Source organism: Bufo bufo, chromosome 6 (assembly GCF_905171765.1).
Source record: "Bufo bufo chromosome 6, aBufBuf1.1, whole genome shotgun sequence".
Taxonomy (NCBI): domain Eukaryota; kingdom Metazoa; phylum Chordata; class Amphibia; order Anura; family Bufonidae; genus Bufo; species Bufo bufo.
The window spans coordinates 182,086,023-182,110,697 of NC_053394.1; the positions used below are offsets into that span (position 1 = coordinate 182,086,023).

General features: G+C 42.2%; 1 protein-coding gene across 4 annotated transcripts in view; it reads right to left on the reverse strand.

Moving 5' to 3' along the window:
• Window positions 1-8,152: 8,152 nt before the first annotated feature.
• Window positions 8,153-24,675, reverse strand: part of LOC121005277 (gastrula zinc finger protein XlCGF66.1-like) — an 87,822-nt gene continuing 71,299 nt past the window's right edge. For 2 of the 4 annotated variants that reach the window (XM_040437914.1, XM_040437912.1), the window contains exons 2-4: window positions 8,927-9,097; window positions 8,649-8,840; window positions 8,153-8,570 (exon numbers count right to left, since the gene is read on the reverse strand). In XM_040437914.1, the coding sequence (XP_040293848.1) occupies window positions 8,430-8,570; window positions 8,649-8,840; window positions 8,927-9,043 (450 nt within the window). In that variant the 5' untranslated portion in view covers window positions 9,044-9,097 and the 3' untranslated portion in view covers window positions 8,153-8,429. Of the gene's footprint in view, window positions 8,571-8,648; window positions 8,841-8,926; window positions 9,721-24,675 lie in introns of those variants that run through there. The other 2 variants (XM_040437913.1, XM_040437911.1) reach the window with 2 other exon arrangements.

Genomic DNA, 24,675 nt, shown 5'->3' on the forward strand with positions numbered 1-24,675 from the left:
TGCCCAAAATGGCTGTATTTCAAATACCTGAATAGAACTCCTGTATATAAAGGGTGTATCTCACATGCCCTGACCCACACTAAGCCGCAATTAAAGATTTGTGCCCAAAATGGCTGTATTTCAAATAACTGAATATAACCCTTGTATATAAAGGGTGTATCTCACAATGACATCTGCAGCAAAGGCTGCCAAATATATATTTTTTGCCCAAACGGGTGTTTGTTTAATAACTGAATATGACAGCAGTATATAACCCTGGAATTTCAAACGTCTTGATGCTGCAAGCACAGAACAATTGTGTATTTTGCCCAAAAAAGGGTGTTTTATTAATAGAAGAATATAACCCCTGTATATAAAGGCTGTATCTCACATGCCCTGACCCACACTAGGCCGCAATTAACCCTGGAACCCAGTATATAACCCTGGAATTTCAAACATCTTGATGCTGCAAGGGCGGAAAAATTCTTTATTTTGGCAAAAAAGTGTGTTTTTGAAAACCCAGAAAATTATGGCTGTGTTTCTAGCTTAAATTGCACACTGACTAATCCAGATGTTGTATATTGCCAAAAAAGTGTGTTTTTTTTACTAACAGAATATGAAAGCTGTATATAACGTTTGAATTTCACATGTCCAGATGCAGCTAGGGCTGTAAAATAGTGTATTTTGCACAAAAAGGGTGTTTTAAAAAACCCAGAAAATTATGGCTGTATTTCTAGCTTAAATTGCACACTGACTAATCCAGGTGTTGTATATTGCCAAAAGAGTGGGGTTTTTTTTACTAACAGAATATGAAAGCTGTATATATTGAACTTGAATTTCACACTTGCAGATCTGTAAAATAGTGGATTTTGGGGGAAAAATGTGTTTTTAAAAACCCTGAAAATGATGGCTATATTTCTAGCTTAAATTGCACACTGACTAATCCAGATGTTGTTTATTGCCAAAAAAGTGTGCTTTTTTACTAACAGAATATAAAAGCTGTATATAACGTTTGAATTTCACACGTCCAGATGCAGCTAGGGATGTAAAATAGTGTATTTTGCACAAAAAGGGTGTTTTAAAAAACCCAGAAAATTATGGCTGTATTTATAGCTTAAATTGCACACTGACTAATCCTGCAAATGCACCAGATGTTGTATATTGCCAAAAAAAAGGGTGATTTTTTACAACCAGATTATTAGTGCAGTTTTCCAAGATTGGATTTCAATGTCACAAAAGCTCAGATGCAGTGCTGGTGCACTGAGCTTGCATAAAATGGCCGCCTCCGCCGCTTACCTAACTAACAGACAGATAAAAGTTATTTTTTTTCGGTCACTGGGCTCAGGGCAGGGTAAAAAGATTGTGCCCTGCACCCACACAACTAAATGTATGTAGATCGCTGAGCTAGATTCCAGTTCTGAACAAAGGTTCTCTCCTATTCTCTCCCTGAAATCACCAGCAGCATCCTCTCCCTACACTAGTAACAGCACAGTGACGTGCAGCGCTACGTGACTCCAGCTTATATAGAGGCTGGGTCACATGCTGCACTGGCCAATCACAGCCATGCCATTAGTAGGCATGGCTGTGATGGCTTCTAAGGTCACACAGTTAAACGCTTGTTGATTGGCTGCTCTGCAACCTTTCAAAAAGCGCCAAGAAAGCGCCGAACACCGAACCCGAACTTTTACTAAAATGTTTGGGTTCGGGGTCCAAAAATCCTAAAGTTCGGTACGAACCCGAACTTTACAGTTCGGGTTCGCTCAACCCTAATTTGGAGCACAAGCCCTTTCAGTTTAACATATACATTTGGAAAAAAAGGATGCAAAAGTGTAGTCCAGCAAAAAATAAAAAAAATAAAATGCTTACATTACTCTCATTGAGTGCACCCCCAAAACCTATATATTTCCTGAAAGCAGGCAACTTGATATTTGAAGTTGAGTGGGCAGACTGTTGACAACCATGTTCACCTTCATGTGATAGAAATGATTTAAAATAAATAAATCATCAGAACATACATTTGCACTTAAAATTTGCATCCAAGCAGCTGTTTACTTTGAAAAATAATGTAAAAATAATATACTAAGGTGTGCAAAGCTCATATACCTGTATACCACAAGTATATACATCAACAAGAGCTTTTGTAAACACTGAAACAGAAGCCATGCAATATTTGGTTATCACCTGACACACCTGTAGAGTGAAGGCATCACAGGGCCTCGGCAAGAGCAAGACAAAGAATAGCCCTGCTCTATTGTACTAACCCAATCAGGAAACCATAGAAGCACTGCACAGAATACAGGGCACACTAGAGGATAAATGATAGCAGGAAATATAAGGAAAAAGATAAAACGTGAGGATGGACCAAACCCAAGAAACAAATGGAGCAACCAATGAAGATGTAGGGGGACCTTACATGGGACCAGAGTCCTCCTTCAGGAAATAGATTACAAATGGACCACCACCAATAGCAGCGCTGCCAATTAGAGTTCTCATCTGTGTAGCCATATGAGAAATATAAATCAAGACAACACAGGCGAGCTGTGGGTGTCCTCTCAGACTGGATATGGCAGGTGCTGTAAAATTATGAACAGTAGAAGAAAAGGAGAGTCTGGACAGCAACACCCTGCAGAACCTAAAAGCCTGTAGGGGAGGACAAGTACAGGCCTAAACTTAAAGTGTTTTTCCAGTTTGTATAAACATCCTTTATATATCAAAGGTCAATACAGAGATCTCTCCAATGATCTATTTATCTATCTATATATACTGTGATTATGACGAGGGGACATCCTCTACGTCTGGAGGAAAGAAAGTTTCTCTATCAACATAGAAGAGGATTCTTTACAGTAAGAGCAGTGAGACTATGGAACTCTCTGCCTGAGGAGGTGTGATGGTGAGTTCTCTAAAAGAGTTCAAAAGGGGCCTGGATGTATTTCTGGAGTGTAATAATATTACAGGTTCTAGTTATTAGATTTCTGGAGAAGGGTCTTTGATCCAGGGAGTTATTCAGATTGCCCGATTGGAGTCGGGAAGGATTTTTCCCCTAAAATAAGTAAAATTGGCTTCTAACTCATGGGGGTTTTGCCTTCCTCTGGATGAACTTTGCAGGATAATAAGCTGAAGCGGATGGACGTCTTTTTTCTGCTATAGGCTAGTTTCATGCTGGTGTTAAAACTATCTGGCAGGCAATTCTGGCAGAGGAGTTCATCGTCTCGTGCCATGCATAGCCGGATACTGCCTTTTCCCACTGGGAGCCCATTGACTATACTTGCACCGGTTTTTGTCAGGCTGAATCCCAGCACTCATGCTGGAAACTGTCCAGATCCCCGCTAGGTCCCATTATAGTCAATGGGCTCCAGTGGGGAAATGCAGTATCTGCCAGATAATTTTAACACTAGTGTGAAACTAGCCTTACAAAGTTCCTATGTTACCTCTTCCTGACACAGCGATTTTCCATTTTTGTTTTTCACTCCCTGCCTTCCATAACTTTTTTGTTTTTCTGTTCACATAGATGTATGAGGATGTTTGCATTTTCTAATGGTGCCATTTAATATTGTGTACAATGTAGTGAGAAGCTGGAAAAAATGCAATTCCACCATAGTCTTATGGGTTTCATTTTTACAGCATTCCCTATGCCATACAACTGACCTGTTACCTTCGTTTTCCGAGTCAATACACATACATCGATACCACATTTATATAGTTTTTCTTGTGGTTTTTTTTAATTTTTTTTATTATCTTTTCTTTGCATCGATATATTTTGACCCCATAACCTTTTTTATATTTACGTCTACAGAGGTGTGTGAGGGCTCATTTTTTGAAAGTGATGTGTCATTTTTATTGATAACATTTTTGTGTATGACTTTTTGATAACTTTTTGTTACATTTTTTGAGAGGTGAAACAAAAAAATTGCGAATCAGCCAGTTTAATCTTTTTTCAAAAGCACGGTGTTCACAGTACTAATTATTTTTATATTTTCATAGTATGCGTGTTTTGGGATGTAGAGATACCTATGTACAGGATGTGAGAAATGGACAACATTTCTCATAACTTTATTATCGGTGTATGTTTTAATATCTGTTGTGTGACCCTACTGTATATGTTTTCATGCCACACGGTATGTTGCCGTTGCGTCTGGATCAGTTGGAGCTAATACACATTCTCCTTTGATAAGATTCAAATTAGCATCCTCCTGCTAACAAAGGTAGTGGTAACGAGGTTTCCGGTATGGGACACTAGAGCCTCCTGGTATTGCCTGGCACGTCAGACACAGTGGCACCGGGTGTACAGCAGACATCCAGAAGCGTTCAAATAGAGTACCAGAAGATGAAGAAAATATTGCATAAGCAAAAACTAATCTCTGGTACAACTCAGATACTAATTATTGTAATCATTGCATTCCATGTAATGTGGGCACCGTATGGAGTCCAAACATCCCACCCCTGACAGCCTACATAACAAGCATCTCACCTTCTGAGACCCCTTGGTACCAGAATGAGCAGCCTGATGAAATATGAGTTATTAAAACATGTTGGGGCCCGGATATCCATTAGTGTGTTTTATTAATATTTCATGTCTGCCAGCTGAGTAAGAGAGGTGGAGCCTGCACAGGTAAAGCACAGGTAATGAGGCCTTCCTAGAAGGCTGGGATGGAATAGGAGGGAGACTACTCGCTACCGAATAGGAATAAAGATGAATGATTGGGAACATTTCATTGACACAATTTGGGGATCCGATCAACATTGGGTTGTGTTCCACGTCTTCCTGTCCCTGGAATCAGAACGGATGCTTAAAACACAATTTGTTGAGCAAGAACTTTTCTGTTTTTATCCTTTTATATTTATGTTTTTTATATCTCTTATTTCTTGAAATTTCTATAACTAAGTACTGTACCTTATTTAGTACAAAAAAGCACATCTTTAATGGTTTTGCCTTGTGCCCTGAATGAGCCCAGTAAACTCCTGGCACCATTAAAAACTACAACTTGTCCCGCAAAAAACAAACCGTCATACAGCTACATAGACGGAAAAACAAAGTTATAGCTCTTGGAAGTGACGAAGAAAAAAGGAAGAAAAAACTCTTGGTCAGTAAAACCCAAAACAGGCTAGTCACTAAGGGGTTAAGCGTTTAGAGACTCTTTTCTGCCATGCTCGACTGGGGGTGAGGTTTCACGGGATAGGGCATGGTGTATGCAGTGTCAATATGTATCAAAACTTCTCCAGTATTCCGTCACAAAATCTGGAGGGAAAGTAAGCTCCGACTGAGTTCACACATCTGGCATTTGTTCTGGAATTTGAGTTGCTGAATCCACACAAATTCCACAAAAAAGTAACTCATTCATTCTCAGCATAAAAAAATGTGCCAAAGATCCAAGGCAGCATCTGTTGTTGAAATGAGATAGATTTTTACCACATATTTTATTGATTGTAATGCAAAGAGTGAAATCTGTGGCTCAATCCGCACCAAAATCCATATACAACGCAAGTGGATTTTACTGCAGATTTTCATGTGGATTTACCTGTGGAATATTTACTCAATGTGTGAACTCACCCTAATAGGTAGTAAACTTAGACTAGACAATCTAAATGGGCACCATATGTTTTATCTAGTAGAAGCCACTGTAATATATCTAGCATATTTAGACTGTCTAGTCCAAATACACACTGTCTAAATCTCAAAAGGGTTTTCTGGGAGTAAAATATTGATGACCTATTCTCTTTTTTTGTTTTTACCTATACTGAGATCAGTGGTAATCTGACCCCTGGCACCCTGCCCATCAGCTGTTTGAAAGGATCATAGAGCTTGGAAGAGCAAGGCAGCCTCCTCACAGCACCATACATTATATTGTGGCTGTGCTTGGTATTGCGACCCAATCCCATTCACCTGAATGGGTCTGAGCTGCACAAAGGCCATATGACCAATGAATGTGTCGTCACTAGCCTAGGAAGAGGCCACAGTGCTCAATGGAGTGCTGCAACATCTTCAAATGGCTGGTTGTGGGGGTGCCAGGAGTTTGGACACTCACTGATTTAATACTGATGACCTACAGTAACTTGAAAATGTATTCATACCTATTGACGTTTTCCATATTTTTTCACATTAAAACCACAAATGTAAATGTATTTCATTGGGATTTTATGTGATAAACCATTACAGAGTAGCAAGTGTGTGTGTTAACTGAGAAGAACATGATACATGGGTTACAAAATGTTTAATTACAAAAAATCTAAAAAAGTGTGGTGTGTATTTGTATTCAGCCCCTGTACACTGATACCCTTAAATAAAATCCAGTGTGACCAATTGCCTTCAGAAGTCACCTAATTATTAAAGAGGACCTTTCACTAGAATAAAACATCTAAACTAACTATACAGACATGGAGAGCGGCGTCCAGGGATCTCCCTGCACTTACTGTTATCCCTGGGCACCGCTCCGTTCTCCGGTTATAGCCTCCGGTATCTTCATAGTTAGGCTCCACCCAGGGGAACCTGTCGGCGTCTCATTCTCCCATGCTGTAGCGCTGGCCAATCGCAGCGCTCAGCTCATAGCCTGAGAGAAAAAAAAAACTCTCAGGCTATGAGCTGAGCGCTGCAATTGGCCAGCGCTACAGCATGGGAGAATGAGACGCCGGCAGGTTCCCCTGGGTGGAACCTAACATGTGAAGATACCGGAGGCTATACCGGGAGAACGGAGCGGCGCCCAGGTATAACAGTAAGTGCAGGGAGATCCCTGGGTGCCGCTCTCCATGTCTGTATAGTTAGTTTAGATGTGTTATTCTAGTGAAAGGTCCTCTTTAAATAAGAGTCCACCTATGTGTAATTTAGTCTCAGCATAATTACAGCTGTTCTGTGAAGGCCTCAGAGGTTTGTTAGAGAACATTAGTAATCAAACAGAATCACGAAGACCAGAAAACAAACCAGACAGGTCAGAGATAAAGTTGTGGAGAAGTGTAAACCAGGGTTAGGTTATAAAAAAATATACAAAGCTCTGAACAACTCACAGAGCACTGTTCAATCCATCATCTGAAAATGGAAGGAGTATGGCACAAGTGCAAACCTACCAACACCTAAACTGACAGCCCAGGCAATTAGAGCACTAATTAGACAAGCAGCCAAGAGGCTCATGGTTGCTCTGGAGGAGATCCAAAGCTCGGGTGGGGCAATCTGTCCACAGGACAACTATTAGTCGTGTATTTCACAAATCTGGCCTTTATGGAAGAGTAGCAAGAAGAAAGCTATTTTTGAAAGCAAGACATGCGAAGTCCTATTTGCAGTGTGCCACAAGCCATGTAGGGGACACAGTAAACATGTGGAAGAAGGTGCTCTGATCAGATGAGGCCAAAGTTGAACTTTTTGCCAAAATGCTATGCGTGGTGGAAAACTAACAGTGCGCATCAACCTGAACTCACCATCCCCACCATGAAACATAGTGGTGGCAGCCTCATGCTGTAGGGATGCTTTACTTCAGCAGGGACAGGGAAGCTGGTGAGAATTGATGGGAAGATGGATGGAGCTAAATACAGGCCAATCCTTGAGGAAAACCTGGTAGAGGCTGTAAAAGACTTGAGACTGGGGCAAAGGTTCACCTTGCAGCAGGACAACTACCCTAAACATGCAGCAGAGCTACAATGTAATGGTTTAGACCAAAGTATATTCATGTGTTAGACTGGCCCAGTCAAAGTCCACACCTAAATCTCATTGAGAATCCGTGGCAAGACTTAAAGATTGCTGTTCACAGACGCTCTCCATCCAATCTGACTGAGCTATTTTGCAAAGAAGAATGGGCAAAATTTTCAACCGCTAGATCAGCAAAGCTGGTAGAGTTGGTAGACATACTCCAAAAGACTTGCAGCTGTAAATGCACCAAAAGATAATCCTACAAAGTACTGACTCAGGAAGGCTAAATACAAATGCACGTCACACTTTCAAGATTTTTATTTATTAAAAATATCATACTTGCTGCTTTGTTGATCCATTACATATAATCCCAATAACATACATTTAAGTTTGTGGGTGTAACATGAAAAAATATGGAAAAGTTCAAGGGGTATGAATACTTTTTCACTGCACTGTATGCTGATGATAGGTCATCAATGTTACTTCCAGCTCAGAGGAAGTGAGAGTTGCATTTACATGCAGCAACCATCTTCTCTGTATAGGGACCAGCGACCGCCCGTTTCCATACAGAATCATTGTTTCTTGGTCTCTTTACACGGCATATTCTCCTGCCCAGAAATTATGATTTAGGTGACTGTTTTAGTGATGGTTTCACCTGATAAATGAGTCTTCACATTCACTGAGTGATCAGTGACATCTTTAAATTGAGCAATTATTGGGAAGTAGTGTTCTTAGAAATATAACTGCCCAGATTAATGGTCCTTGTAACAGTATTAGTACATTTACCCCATGGTTTATAATCAGATTAGCATTATCTAAGTGACACTCTCTTTTACCATTAAAAAAATCTGTTACCTGGAGATGTGAGAAGCTGGTGCGTCTCCATCATGATGTCCTTGTACACATCCTGATGTCCTTCTAAATAATCCCACTCCTCCATGGAGAAATAGACAGTGACATCCTGACATCTTATAGGAACCTGACACACACAATGATATAATCATCATCCAGATACAGTGATATAACTGTTTAATGTACCGGCTTTACCAGAACTCACCTCTCTAGTCAGAAGATAAACTATCTTGTTGGTTAGTGCCAGAATCCTCTGATCATTGTTTTTGTCATGTATCACTGAGTCAGATGCAGACTCCACCATGGGGCTTTGGGTCTTGTTCCATCCTTCTGACAAACAGGGGCGGCTACTGGGAATCAAACACTCACTAGATGTTTTCTTCACTACAGTGTATTCCTATGTACAGACAGACACACTTTATGCATTTTCAGAATCCACTTCTCCAATCAAGTCTCTGTGACAAGATTCCTGGAAACCCTCACCTCTCCTGTCAGCATGTATATGATCTCCAGAGTGAGGTTTAAGATAATCTTTGTGATGTGGCTTTTGTTTTTCGCCATCTTCATCGAATCAGTCATGTCACTCTGATATTCATCCATTCTGTTTCTGTCAGGTATGTGACTTAAGGAGGACACACAACGTCTTCATAGGATCTAAAGAAAACACAAAGTGAGAAACAAAAGAAATACATTATCCACATGTTGATCTGTAGACTCTTTTTCCCTAGTTGTTCAAGTCACTGTTTTCTCATAGTGTGATCTCACAGACAATAGGTTTCTTGTGCTCCTTGTTTTTATTTTCTTCTTGTACGTAGGCAAAGGATGCATTTCATGTTCTATAACAGGGGGCAGCAACCTTTGTAACTCCAGCTGTTGTGAAACTAAACTTCCCAGCAAGCTCCATTCATGCTGGGAGTTGTAGTTTCACAACAGCTGGTGTGACGTAGGTCGCTTACGCCTGTTCTATAGGACTTCTAGAACTCTATTGTAATTACGTATCTTAGTCCAGTACACTTCGGATACAACGGTCAAAGTGGCCCCTGCAGCAGAACTCACACTCCACTCGCCTGCCTCTGGTACACAAGCGCAACATTTCTCTAAAAAGGAGACGACAGGTGAACAGGAACGTACAAACTCTGGGTAGCGTGCTGCACACACCAGTAACTTAATCCCAAACTAGTGTGAGTCCTGTAAAGTCTGCTCCTCCTGTAATATTATAGGACAGGTTCTACTCCTTCTGTATTATAACAGCACACGGATGACACCACAGCCTGCTCCTCCTGTAATATTATAGGACAGGTTCTACTCTTCCTGTATTATAACAGCACACGGATGACACCACAGCCTGCTCCTCCTGTAATATTATAGGACAGGTTCTACTTTTCCTGTATTATAACAGCACACGGATGACACCACAGCCTGCTCCTCCTGTAATATTATAGGACAGGTTCTACTCTTCCTGTATTATAACAGCACACGGATGACACCACAGCCTGCTCATCCTGTAATATTATAGGACAGGTTCTACTCTTCCTGTATTATAACAGCACACAGATGACACCACAGCCTGCTCCTCCTGTAATATTATAGGACAGGTTCTACTCTTCATGTATTATAACAGCACACGGATGACACCACAGCCTGCTCCTCCTGTAATATTATAGGAGAGGTTCTACTCTTCCTGTATTATAACAGCACACGGATGACACCACAGCCAGCTCCTCCTGTAATATTATAGGACAGGTTCTACTCTTCCTGTATTATAACAGCACACGGATGACACCACAGCCTGCTCCTCCTGTAATATTATAGGACAGGTTCTACTCTTTCTGTATTATAACAGCACACAGATGACACCACAGCCTGCTCCTCCTGTAATATTATAGGACAGGTTCTACTCTTCCTGTATTATAACAGCACACGGATGACACCACAGCCTGATCCTCCTGTAATATTATAGGACAGGTTCTACTCTTCCTGTATTATAACAGCACACGGATGACACCACAGCCTGCTCCTCCTGTAATATTATAGGACAGGTTCTACTCTTCCTGTATTATAACAGCACACGGATGACACCACAGCCTGCTCCTCCTGTAATATTATAGGACAGGTTCTACTCTTCCTGTATTATAACAGCACACGGATGACACCACAGCCTGCTCCTCCTGTAATATTATAGGACAGGTTCTACTCTTCCTGTATTATAACAGCACACGGATGACACCACAGCCTGCTCCTCCTGTAATATTATAGGACAGGTTCTACTCTTCCTGTATTATAACAGCACACGGATGACACCACAGCCTGATCCTCCTGTAATATTATAGGACAGGTTCTACTCTTCCTGTATTATAACAGCACACGGATGACACCACAGCCAGCTCCTTCTGTAATATTATAGGACAGGTTCTACTCTTCCTGTATTATAACAGCACACGGATGACACCACAGCCTGCTCCTCCTGTAATATTATAGGACAGGTTCTACTCTTCCTGTATTATAACAGCACACGGATGACAACACAGCCTGCTCCTCCTGTAATATTATAGGACAGGTTCTACTCTTCCTGTATTATAACAGCACACGGATGACACCACAGCCTGCTCCTCCTGTAATATTATAGGACAGGTTCTACTCTTCCTGTATTATAACAGCACACGGATGACACCACAGTCTGCTCCTCCTGTAATATTATAGGACAGGTTCTACTCTTCCTGTATTATAACAGCACACGGATGACACCACAGCCAGCTCCTCCTGTAATATTATAGGACAGGTTCTACTCTTTCTGTATTATAACAGCACACGGATGACACCACAGCCTGCTCCTTCTGTAATATTATAGGACAGGTTCTACTCTTCCTGTATTATAACAGCACACAGAAGACACCACAGCCTGCCCCTCCTGTAATATTATAGGACAGGTTCTACTCTTCCTGTATTATAACAGCACACGGATGACCACAGCCTGATCCTCCTGTAATATTATAGGACAGGTTCTACTCTTCCTGTATTATAACAGCACACGGATGACCACAGCCTGATCCTCCTGTAATATTATAGGACAGGTTCTACTCTTCCTGTATTATAACAGCACACGGATGACACCACAGCCTGCTCCTCCTGTAATATTATAGGACAGGTTCTACTCTTCCTGTATTATAACAGCACACGGATGACACCACAGCCTGCTCCTCCTGTAATATTATAGGACAGGTTCTACTCTTCCTGTATTATAACAGCACACGGATGACACCACAGCCTGCTCCTCCTTTAATATTATAGGACAGGTTCTACTCTTCCTGTATTATAACAGCCCACGGATGACACCACAGCCTGCTCATCCTGTAATATTATAGGACAGGTTTTACTCTTCCTGTATTATAACAGCACACGGATGACACCACAGCCTGCTCCTCCTGTAATATTATAGGACAGGTTCTACTCTTCCTGTATTATAACAGCACATGGATGACACCACAGCCTGCTCCTCCTGTAATATTATAGGACAGGTTCTACTCTTCCTGTATTATAACAGCACACGGATGACACCACAGCCTGCTCCTCCTGTAATATTATAGGACAGGTTCTACTCTTTCTGTATTATAACAGCACACAGAGGACACCAGAGCCTGCTCCTCCTGTAATATTATAGGACAGGTTCTACTCTTCCTGTATTATAACAGCACACGGATGACACCACAGCCTGCTCCTCCTGTAATATTATAGGACAGGTTCTACTCTTCCTGTATTATAACAGCACACGGATGACACCACAGCCAGCTCCTCCTGTAATATTATAGGACAGGTTCTACGCTTCCTGTATTATAACAGCACACAGATGACACCACAGCCTGCTCCTCCTGTAATATTATAGGACAGGTTCTACTCTTCCTGTAATATAACAACACACAGGTGACAACATAGCCTGCTCCTCCTGTAATATTATACAGACGACACTACAGCCTGCTCCTCCTGTAATATTATAGGACAGGTTCTACTCTTCCTGTATAATAACAGCACACAGATGACACCACAGCCTGCTCCTTCTGTAATATTATAGGACAGGTTCTACTCTTCCTGTATTATAACAGCACACGGATGACACTGCAGCCTGCTCCTCCTGTAATATTATAGGACAGGTTCTACTCTTCCTGTATTATAACAGCACACGGATGACACTACAGCCTGCTCCTCCTGTAATATTATAGGACAAGTTCTACTCTTCCTGTATTATAATAGCACACGGATGACACCACAGCCTGCTCCTCCTGTAATATTATAGGACAGGTTCTACTCTTCCTGTATTATAACAGCACACGGATGACACCACAGTCTGCTCCTCCTGTAATATTATAGGACATGTTCTACTCTTCCTGTATTATAACAGCACACGGATGACACCACAGCCAGCTCCTCCTGTAATATTATAGGACAGGTTCTACTCTTTCTGTATTATAACAGCACACGGATGACACCACAGCCTGCTCCTTCTGTAATATTATAGGACAGGTTCTACTCTTCCTGTATTATAACAGCACACAGATGACACCACAGCCTGCCCCTCCTGTAATATTATAGGACAGGTTCTACTCTTCCTGTATTATAACAGCACACGGATGACCACAGCCTGATCCTCCTGTAATATTATAGGACAGGTTCTACTCTTCCTGTATTATAACAGCACACGGATGACCACAGCCTGATCCTCCTGTAATATTATAGGACAGGTTCTACTCTTCCTGTATTATAACAGCACACGGATGACACCACAGCCTGCTCCTCCTGTAATATTATAGGACAGGTTCTACTCTTCCTGTATTATAACAGCACACGGATGACACCACAGCCTGCTCCTCCGGTAATATTATAGGACAGGTTCTACTCTTCCTGTATTATAACAGCACACGGATGACACCACAGCCTGCTCCTCCTTTAATATTATAGGACAGGTTCTACTCTTCCTGTATTATAACAGCCCACGGATGACACCACAGCCTGCTCATCCTGTAATATTATAGGACAGGTTTTACTCTTCCTGTATTATAACAGCACACGGATGACACCACAGCCTGCTCCTCCTGTAATATTATAGGACAGGTTCTACTCTTCCTGTATTATAACAGCACACGGATGACACCACAGCCTGCTCCTCCTGTAATATTATAGGACAGGTTCTACTCTTCCTGTATTATAACAGCACACGGATGACACCACAGCCTGCTCCTCCGGTAATATTATAGGACAGGTTCTACTCTTCCTGTATTATAACAGCACACGGATGACACCACAGCCTGCTCCTCCTTTAATATTATAGGACAGGTTCTACTCTTCCTGTATTATAACAGCCCACGGATGACACCACAGCCTGCTCATCCTGTAATATTATAGGACAGGTTTTACTCTTCCTGTATTATAACAGCACACGGATGACCACAGCCTGCTCCTCCTGTAATATTATAGGACAGGTTCTACTCTTCCTGTATTATAACAGCACACGGATGACACCACAGCCTGCTCCTCCTGTAATATTATAGGACAGGTTCTACTCTTTCTGTATTATAACAGCACACAGAGGACACCAGAGCCTGCTCCTCCTGTAATATTATAGGACAGGTTCTACTCTTCCTGTATTATAACAGCACACGGATGACACCACAGCCTGCTCCTCCTGTAATATTATAGGACAGGTTCTACTCTTCCTGTATTATAACAGCACACGGATGACACCACAGCCAGCTCCTCCTGTAATATTATAGGACAGGTTCTACGCTTCCTGTATTATAACAGCACACAGATGACACCACAGCCTGCTCCTCCTGTAATATTATAGGACAGGTTCTACTCTTCCTGTAATATAACAACACACAGGTGACAACACAGCCTGCTCCTCCTGTAATATTATACAGACGACACTACAGCCTGCTCCTCCTGTAATATTATAGGACAGGTTCTACTCTTCCTGTATAATAACAGCACACAGATGACACCACAGCCTGCTCCTTCTGTAATATTATAGGACAGGTTCTACTCTTCCTGTATTATAACAGCACACGGATGACACTGCAGCCTGCTCCTCCTGTAATATTATAGGACAGGTTCTACTCTTCCTGTATTATAACAGCACACGGATGACACTACAGCCTGCTCCTCCTGTAATATTATAGGACAAGTTCTACTCTTCCTGTATTATAATAGCACACGGATGACACCATAGCCTGCTCCTCCTGTAATATTATAGGACAGGTTCTACTCTTCCTGTATTATAACAGCACACGGATGACACCACAGCCTGCTCCTCCTGTAATATTATAGGACAGGTTCTACTCTTCCTGTATTATAACAGCACACGGATGACCACAGCCTGCTCCTCCTGTAATATTATAGGACAGGTTCTACTCTTCCTGTATTATAACAGCACACGGATGACACCACAGCCTGCTCCTCCTGTAATATTATAGGATAGGTTCTACTCTTCCTGTATTATAACAGCACACAGATGACACCACAGCCTGCTCCTCCTGTAATATTATAGGACAGGTTCTACTCTTCCTGTATTATAACAGCACACAGATGACACCACAACCTGCTCCTCCTGTAATATTATAGGACAGGTTCTACTCTTTCTGTATTATAACAGCACACAGATGACACCACAGCCTGCTTCTCCTGTAATATTATAGGACAGGTTCTACTCTTCCTGTATTATAACAGCACACGGATGACACCACAGCCTGCTCCTCCTGTAATATTATAGGACAGGTTCTACTTTTCCTGTATTATAACAGCACACAGATGACACCACAGCCTGCTCCTCCTGTAATATTATAGGACAGGTGCTACTCTTCCTGTATTGTAACAGCACACAAATGACCCCACAGCCTGTTCCTCCTGTAATATTATAGGACAGGTGCTACTCTTCCTGTATTATAACAACACAAAAATGACACTACAGCCTGCTCTTCCTGTAATATTATAGGACAGGTTCTACTCTTCCTGTATTATAACAGCACACAAATGACACTACAACCTGCTCCTCCTGTAATATTATAGGACAGGTTCTACTCTTCCTGTATTATAACAGCACACGGGTGACACCACAGCCTGCTCCTCCTGTAATATTATACAGATGACACTACAGCCTGCTCCTCCTGTAATATTATAGGACAGGTTCTTCTCTTCTTCTATTATAACAGCACACGGATGACACCACAGCCTGCTCCTCCTGTAATATTATAGGACAGCTTCTACTCTTCCTGTATTATAACAGCACACGGGTGACACCACAGCCTGCTCCTCCTGTAATATTATAGGACAGGTTCTACTCTTCCTGTATTATAACAGCACACGGATGACACCACAGCCTGCTCCTCCTGTATTATAGGACAGCTTCTACTCTTCCTGTATTATAACAGCACACGGGTGACACCACAGCCTGCTCCTCCTGTAATATTATAGGACAGGTTCTACTCTTCCTGTATTATAACAGCACACAAATGACACTACAGCCTGCTCCTCCTGTAATATTATAGGACCGGTTCTACTCTTCCTGTATTATAACAGCACACGGGTGACACCACAGCCTGCTCCTCCTGTAATATTATACAGATGACACTACAGCCTGCTCCTCCTGTAATATTATAGGACAGGTTCTTCTCTTCCTGTATTATAACAGCACACGGATGACACCACAGCCTGCTCCTCCTGTAATATTATAGGACAGGTTCTACTCTTCCTGTATTATAACAGCACACGGATGACACCACAGCCTGCTCCTCCTGTAATATTATAGGATAGGTTCTACTCTTCCTGTATTATAACAGCACACAGATGACACCACAGCCTGCTCCTCCTGTAATATTATAGGACAGGTTCTACTCTTCCTGTATTATAACAGCACACAGATGACACCACAACCTGCTCCTCCTGTAATATTATAGGACAGGTTCTACTCTTTCTGTATTATAACAGCACACAGATGACACCACAGCCTGCTCCTCCTGTAATATTATAGGACAGGTTCTACTCTTCCTGTATTATAACAGCACACGGATGACACCACAGCCTGCTCCTCCTGTAATATTATAGGACAGGTTCTACTTTTCCTGTATTATAACAGCACACAGATGACACCACAGCCTGCTCCTCCTGTAATATTATAGGACAGGTGCTACTGTTCCTGTATTGTAACAGCACACAAATGACCCCACAGCCTGTTCCTCCTGTAATATTATAGGACAGGTGCTACTCTTCCTGTATTATAACAGCACAAAAATGACACTACAGCCTGCTCTTCCTGTAATATTATAGGACAGGTTCTACTCTTCCTGTATTATAACAGCACACAAATGACACTACAACCTGCTCCTCCTGTAATATTATAGGACAGGTTCTACTCTTCCTGTATTATAACAGCACACGGGTGACACCACAGCCTGCTCCTCCTGTAATATTATACAGATGACACTACAGCCTGCTCCTCCTGTAATATTATAGGACAGGTTCTTCTCTTCTTCTATTATAACAGCACACGGATGACACCACAGCCTGCTCCTCCTGTAATATTATAGGACAGCTTCTACTCTTCCTGTATTATAACAGCACACGGGTGACACCACAGCCTGCTCCTCCTATAATATTATACAGATGACACCACAGCCTGCTCCTCCTGTAATATTATAGGACAGGTTCTACTCTTCCTGTATTATAACAGCACACGGATGACACCACAGCCTGCTCCTCCTGTATTATAGGACAGCTTCTACTCTTCCTGTATTATAACAGCACACGGGTGACACCACAGCCTGCTCCTCCTGTAATATTATAGGACCGGTTCTACTCTTCCTGTATTATAACAGCACACGGGTGACACCACAGCCTGCTCCTCCTGTAATATTATACAGATGACACTACAGCCTGCTCCTCCTGTAATATTATAGGACAGGTTCTTCTCTTCCTGTATTATAACAGCACACGGATGACACCACAGCCTGCTCCTCCTGTAATATTATAGGACAGCTTCTACTCTTCCTGTATTATAACAGCACACGGGTGACACCACAGCCTGCTCCTCCTGTAATATTATACAGATGACACCACAGCCTGCTCCTCCTGTAATATTATAGGACAGGTTCTACTCTTCCTGTATTATAACAGCACACGGGTGACACCACAGCCTGCTCCTCCTGTAATATTATACAGATGACACCACATCCTGCTCCTCCTGTAATATTATAGGACAGGTTCTACTCTTCCTGTATTATAACAGCACATGGATGACACCACAGCCTGCTCCTCCTGTAATATTATAGGACAGCTTCTACTCTTCCTGTATTATAACAGCACACGGATGAAACCACAGCCTGCTCCTCCTGTAATATTATAGGACAGGTGCTACTCTTCCTGTATTATAACAGCACATAGATGACACCACAACCTGCTCCTCCTGTAATATTATAGGACAGGTTCTACTCTTTCTGTATTATAAAAGCACATGGATGACACCACAGCCTGCTCCTCCTGTAATATTATAGGACAGGTTCTACTCTTCCTGTATTATAACAGCACACGGATGAAACCACAGCCTGCTCTTCCTGTAATATTATAGGACAGGTTCTACTCTTCCTGTATTATAACAGCACATAGATGACACCACAGCCTGCTCCTCCTGTAATATTATAGGACAGGTTCTACTCTTCCTGTATTATAACAGCACACAGATGACACCACAGCCTGCTCCTCCTGTAATATTATAGGACAGGTTCTACTCTTCCTGTATTATAACAGCACACAGATGACACCACAGCCTGCTCCTCCTGTAATATTATAGGACAGGTTCTACTCTTCCTGTATTATAACAGCACACGGATGACACCACAGCCAGCTCCTCCTGTAATATTATAGGACAGGTTCTACTCTTCCTGTATTATAACAGCACACGGATGACACCACAGCCTGCTCCTCCTGTAATATTATAGGACAGGTTCTACTCTTCCTGTATTATAACAGCACACGGATGACCACAGCCTGCTCCTCCTGTAAAATTATAGGACAGGTTCTACTCTTCCTGTAATATAACAGCAAATGGATGACACCACAGCCAGCTCCTCCTGTAATATTATAGGACAGGTTCTACTCTTACTGTATTATAACAGCACATGGATGACACCACAGCCTGCTCCTCCTGTAATATTATAGGACAGGTTCTACTCTTCCTGTATTATAACAGCACACGGATGACCACAGCCTGCTCCTCCTGTAATATTATAGGACAGGTTCTACTCTTCCTGTATTATAACAGCACACGGATGACACCACAGCCTGCTCCTCCTGTAATATTATAGGACAGGTTCTACTCTTCCTGTATTATAACAGCACACGGATGACACCACAGCTTGCTCCTCCTGTAATATTATAGGACAGGTTCTACTCTTCCTATTATACAGATGACACTACAGCCTGCTCCTCCTGTAATATTATAGGACAGGTTCTACTCTTCCTGTATTATAACAGCACACAGATGACACCACAGCCAGCTTCTCCTGTAATATTATAGGACAGGTTCTACTCTTCCTGTATTATAACAGCACACAGATGACACCACAGTCTGCTCCTCCTGTAATATTATAGGACAGGTTATACTCTTCCTGTATTATAACAGCACACAGATGACACCACAGCCTGCTCCTCCTGTAATATTATAGGACAGGTTCTACTCTTCCTGTATTATAACAGCACACGGATGACCACAGCCTGCTCCTCCTGTAATATTATAGGACAGGTTCTACTCTTCCTGTATTATAACAGCACATAGATGACACCACAACCTGCTCCTCCTGTAATATTATAGGACAGGTTCTACACTTTCTGTATTATAACAGCACACGGATGACACCACAGCCTGCTCCTCCTGTAATATTATAGGACAGGTTCTACTCTTCCTGTATTATAACAGCACACGGATGACACTACAGCCTGCTCCTCCTGTAATATTATAGGACAGGTTCTACTCTTCCTGTATTATAACAGCACACGGATGACACCACAGCCTGCTCCTCCTGTAATATTATAGGACAGGTTCTACTCTTCCTGTATTATAACAGCACACGGATGACACCACAGCCTGCTCCTCCTGTAATATTATAGGACAGGTTCTACTCTTCCTGTATTATAACAGCACACAGATGACACCACAGTCTGCTCCTCCTGTAATATTATAGGACAGGTTCTACTCTTCCTGTATTATAACAGCACACGGATGACACCACAGCTTGCTCCTCCTGTAATATTATAGGACAGGTTCTACTCTTCCTATTATACAGATGACACTACAGCCTGCTCCTCCTGTAATATTATAGGACAGGTTCTACTCTTCCTGTATTATAACAGCACACAGATGACACCACAGCCAGCTTCTCCTGTAATATTATAGGACAGGTTCTACTCTTCCTGTATTATAACAGCACACAGATGACACCACAGTCTGCTCCTCCTGTAATATTATAGGACAGGTTCTACTCTTCCTGTTTATAACAGCACACAGATGACACCACAGCCTGCTCCTCCTGTAATATTATAGGACAGGTTCTACTCTTCCTGTATTATAACAGCACACGGATGACCACAGCCTGCTCCTCCTGTAATATTATAGGACAGGTTCTACTCTTCCTGTATTATAACAGCACATAGATGACACCACAACCTGCTCCTCCTGTAATATTATAGGACAGGTTCTACACTTTCTGTATTATAACAGCACACGGATGACACCACAGCCTGCTCCTCCTGTAATATTATAGGACAGGTTCTACTCTTCCTGTATTATAACAGCACACGGATGACACTACAGCCTTCTCCTCCTGTAATATTATAGGACAGGTTCTACTCTTCCTGTATTATAACAGCACACGGATGACACCACAGCCTGCTCCTCCTGTAATATTATAGGACAGGTTCTACTCTTCCTGTATTATAACAGCACACAGATGACACCACAGCCAGCTTCTCCTGTAATATTATAGGACAGGTTCTACTCTTCCTGTATTATAACAGCACACAGATGACACCACAACCTGCTCCTCCTGTAATATTATAGGACAGGTTCTACTCTTCCTGTATTATAACAGCACACAGATGACACCACAGCCTGCTCCTCCTGTAATATTATAGGACAGGTTCTACTCTTCCTGTATTATAACAGCACACGGATGACCACAGCCTGCTCCTCCTGTAATATTATAGGACAGGTTCTACTCTTCCTGTATTATAACAGCACATAGATGACACCACAACCAACTCCTCCTGTAATATTATAGGACAGGTTCTACACTTTCTGTATTATAACAGCACACGGATGACACCACAGCCTGCTCCTCCTGTAATATTATAGGACAGGTTCTACTCTTCCTGTATTATAACAGCACACGGATGACACTACAGCCTGCTCCTCCTGTAATATTATAGGACAGGTTCTACTTTTCCTGTATTATAACAGCACACGGATGACACCACAGCCTGCTCCTCCTGTAATATTATAGGACAGGTTCTACTCTTCCTGTATTATAACAGCACACGGATGACACCACAGCTTGCTCCTCCTGTAATATTATAGGACAGGTTCTACTCTTCCTATTATACAGATGACACTACAGCCTGCTCCTCCTGTAATATTATAGGACAGGTTCTACTCTTCCTGTATTATAACAGCACACAGATGACACCACAGCCAGCTTCTCCTGTAATATTATAGGACAGGTTCTACTCTTCCTGTATTATAACAGCACACAGATGACACCACAGTCTGCTCCTCCTGTAATATTATAGGACAGGTTCTACTCTTCCTGTATTATAACAGCACACAGATGACACCACAGCCTGCTCCTCCTGTAATATTATAGGACAGGTTCTACTCTTCCTGTATTATAACAGCACACGGATGACCACAGCCTGCTCCTCCTGTAATATTATAGGACAGGTTCTACTCTTCCTGTATTATAACAGCACACAGATGACACCACAACCTGCTCCTCCTGTAATATTATAGGACAGGTTCTACACTTTCTGTATTATAACAGCACACAGATGACACCACAGCCTGCTCCTCCTGTAATATTATAGGACAGGTTCTACTCTTCCTGTATTATAACAGCACACGGATGACACTACAGCCTGCTCCTCCTGTAATATTATAGGACAGGTTCTACTCTTCCTGTATTATAACAGCACACGGATGACACCACAGCCTGCTCCTCCTGTAATATTATAGGACAGGTTCTACTCTTCCTGTATTATAACAGCACACGGATGACACCACAGCTTGCTCCTCCTGTAATATTATAGGACAGGTTCTACTCTTCCTATTATACAGATGACACTACAGCCTGCTCCTCCTGTAATATTATAGGACAGGTTCTACTCTTCCTGTATTATAACAGCACACAGATGACACCACAGCCAGCTTCTCCTGTAATATTATAGGACAGGTTCTACTCTTCCTGTATTATAACAGCACACAGATGACACCACAGTCTGCTCCTCCTGTAATATTATAGGACAGGTTCTACTCTTCCTGTATTATAACAGCACACGGATGACACCACAGCCTGCTCCTCCTGTAATATTATAGGACAGGTTCTACTCTTCCTGTATTATAACAGCACACGGATGACCACAGCCTGCTCCTCCTGTAATATTATAGGACAGGTTCTACTCTTCCTGTATTATAACAGCACATAGATGACACCACAACCAACTCCTCCTGTAATATTATAGGACAGGTTCTACACTTTCTGTATTATAACAGCACACGGATGACACCACAGCCTGCTCCTCCTGTAATATTATAGGACAGGTTCTACTCTTCCTGTATTATAACAGCACACGGATGACACCACAGCCTGCTCCTCCTGTAATATTATAGGACAGGTTCTACTTTTCCTGTATTATAACAGCACACGGATGACACCACAGCCTGCTCCTCCTGTAATATTATAGGACAGGTTCTACTCTTCCTGTATTATAACAGCACACGGATGACACCACAGCCTGCTCCTCCTGTAATATTATAGGACAGGTTCTACTCTTCCTGTATTATAACAGCACACAGATGACACCACAGTCTGCTCCTCCTGTAATATTATAGGACAGGTTCTACTCTTCCTGTATTATAACAGCACACGGATGACACCACAGCTTGCTCCTCCTGTAATATTATAGGACAGGTTCTACTCTTCCTATTATACAGATGACACTACAGCCTGCTCCTCCTGTAATATTATAGGACAGGTTCTACTCTTCCTGTATTATAACAGCACACGGATGACACCACAGCCTGCTCCTCCTGTAATATTATAGGACAGGTTCTACTCTTCCTGTATTATAACAGCACACAGATGACACCACAGTCTGCTCCTCCTGTAATATTATAGGACAGGTTCTACTCTTCCTGTATTATAACAGCACACAGATGACACCACAGCCTGCTCCTCCTGTAATATTATAGGACAGGTTCTACTCTTCCTGTATTATAACAGCACACGGATGACCACAGCCTGCTCCTCCTGTAATATTATAGGACAGGTTCTACTCTTCCTGTATTATAACAGCACATAGATGACACCACAACCTGCTCCTCCTGTAATATTATAGGACAGGTTCTACTCTTTCTGTATTATAACAGCACACGGATGACACCACAGCCTGCTCCTCCTGTAATATTATAGGACAGGTTCTACTCTTCCTGTATTATAATAGCACACGGATGACACTACAGCCTGCTCCTCCTGTAATATTATAGGACAGGTTCTACTCTTCCTGTATTATAACAGCACACGGATGACACCACAGCCTGCTCCTCCTGTAATATTATAGGACAGGTTCTACTCTTCCTGTATTATAACAGCACACGGATGACACCACAGCCTGCTCCTCCTGTAATATTATAGGACAGGTTCTACTCTTCCTGTATTATAACAGCACACAGATGACACCACAGCCTGCTCCTCCTGTAATATTATAGGACAGGTTCTACTCTTTCTGTATTATAACAGCACACGGATGACACCACAGCCTGCTCCTCCTGTAATATTATAGGACAGGTTCTACTCTTCCTGTATTATAACAGCACACGGATGACACCACAGCCTGCTCCTCCTGTAATATTATAGGACAGGTTCTACTCTTCCTATATTATAACAGCACACAGATGACACCACAGTCTGCTCCTCCTGTAATATTATAGGACAGGTTCTACTCTTCCTGTATTATAACAGCACACGGATGACACCACAGCCTGCTCCTCCTGTAATATTATAGGACAGGTTCTACTCTTCCTATTATACAGATGACACTACAGCCTGCTCCTCCTGTAATATTATAGGACAGGTTCTACTCTTCCTGTATTATAACAGCACACAGATGACACCACAGCCAGCTCCTTCTGTAATATTATAGGACAGGTTCTACTCTTCCTGTATTATAACAGCACATGGATGACACCACAGCCAGCTTCTCCTGTAATATTATAGGACAGGTTCTACTCTTCCTGTATTATAAAAGCACACAGATGACACCACAGTCTGCTCCTCCTGTAATATTATAGGACAGGTTCTACTCTTCCTGTATTATAACAGCACACAGATGACACCACAGCCAGCTTCTCCTGTAATATTATAGGACAGGTTCTACTCTTCCTGTATTATAACAGCACACAGATGACACCACAACCTGCTCCTCCTGTAATATTATAGGACAGGTTCTACTCTTCCTGTATTATAACAGCACACGGATGACACCACAGCCTGATCCTCCTGTAATATTATAGGACAGATTCTACTCTTCCTGTATTATAACAGCACATAGATGACACCACAACCTGCTCCTCCTGTAATATTATAGGACAGGTTCTACTCTTCCTGTATTATAACAGCACACGGATGACACCACAGCCTGCTCCTCCTGTAATATTATAGGACAGGTTCTACTCTTCCTGTATTATAACAGCACACAGATGACACCACAGTCTGCTCCTCCTGTAATATTATAGGACAGGTTCTACTCTTCCTGTATTATAACAGCACACAGATGACACCACAGCCTGCTCCTCCTGTAATATTATAGGACAGGTTCTACTCTTCCTGTATTATAACAGCACATAGATGACACCACAACCTGCTCCTCCTGTAATATTATAGGACAGGTTCTACTCTTTCTGTATTATAACAGCACACGGA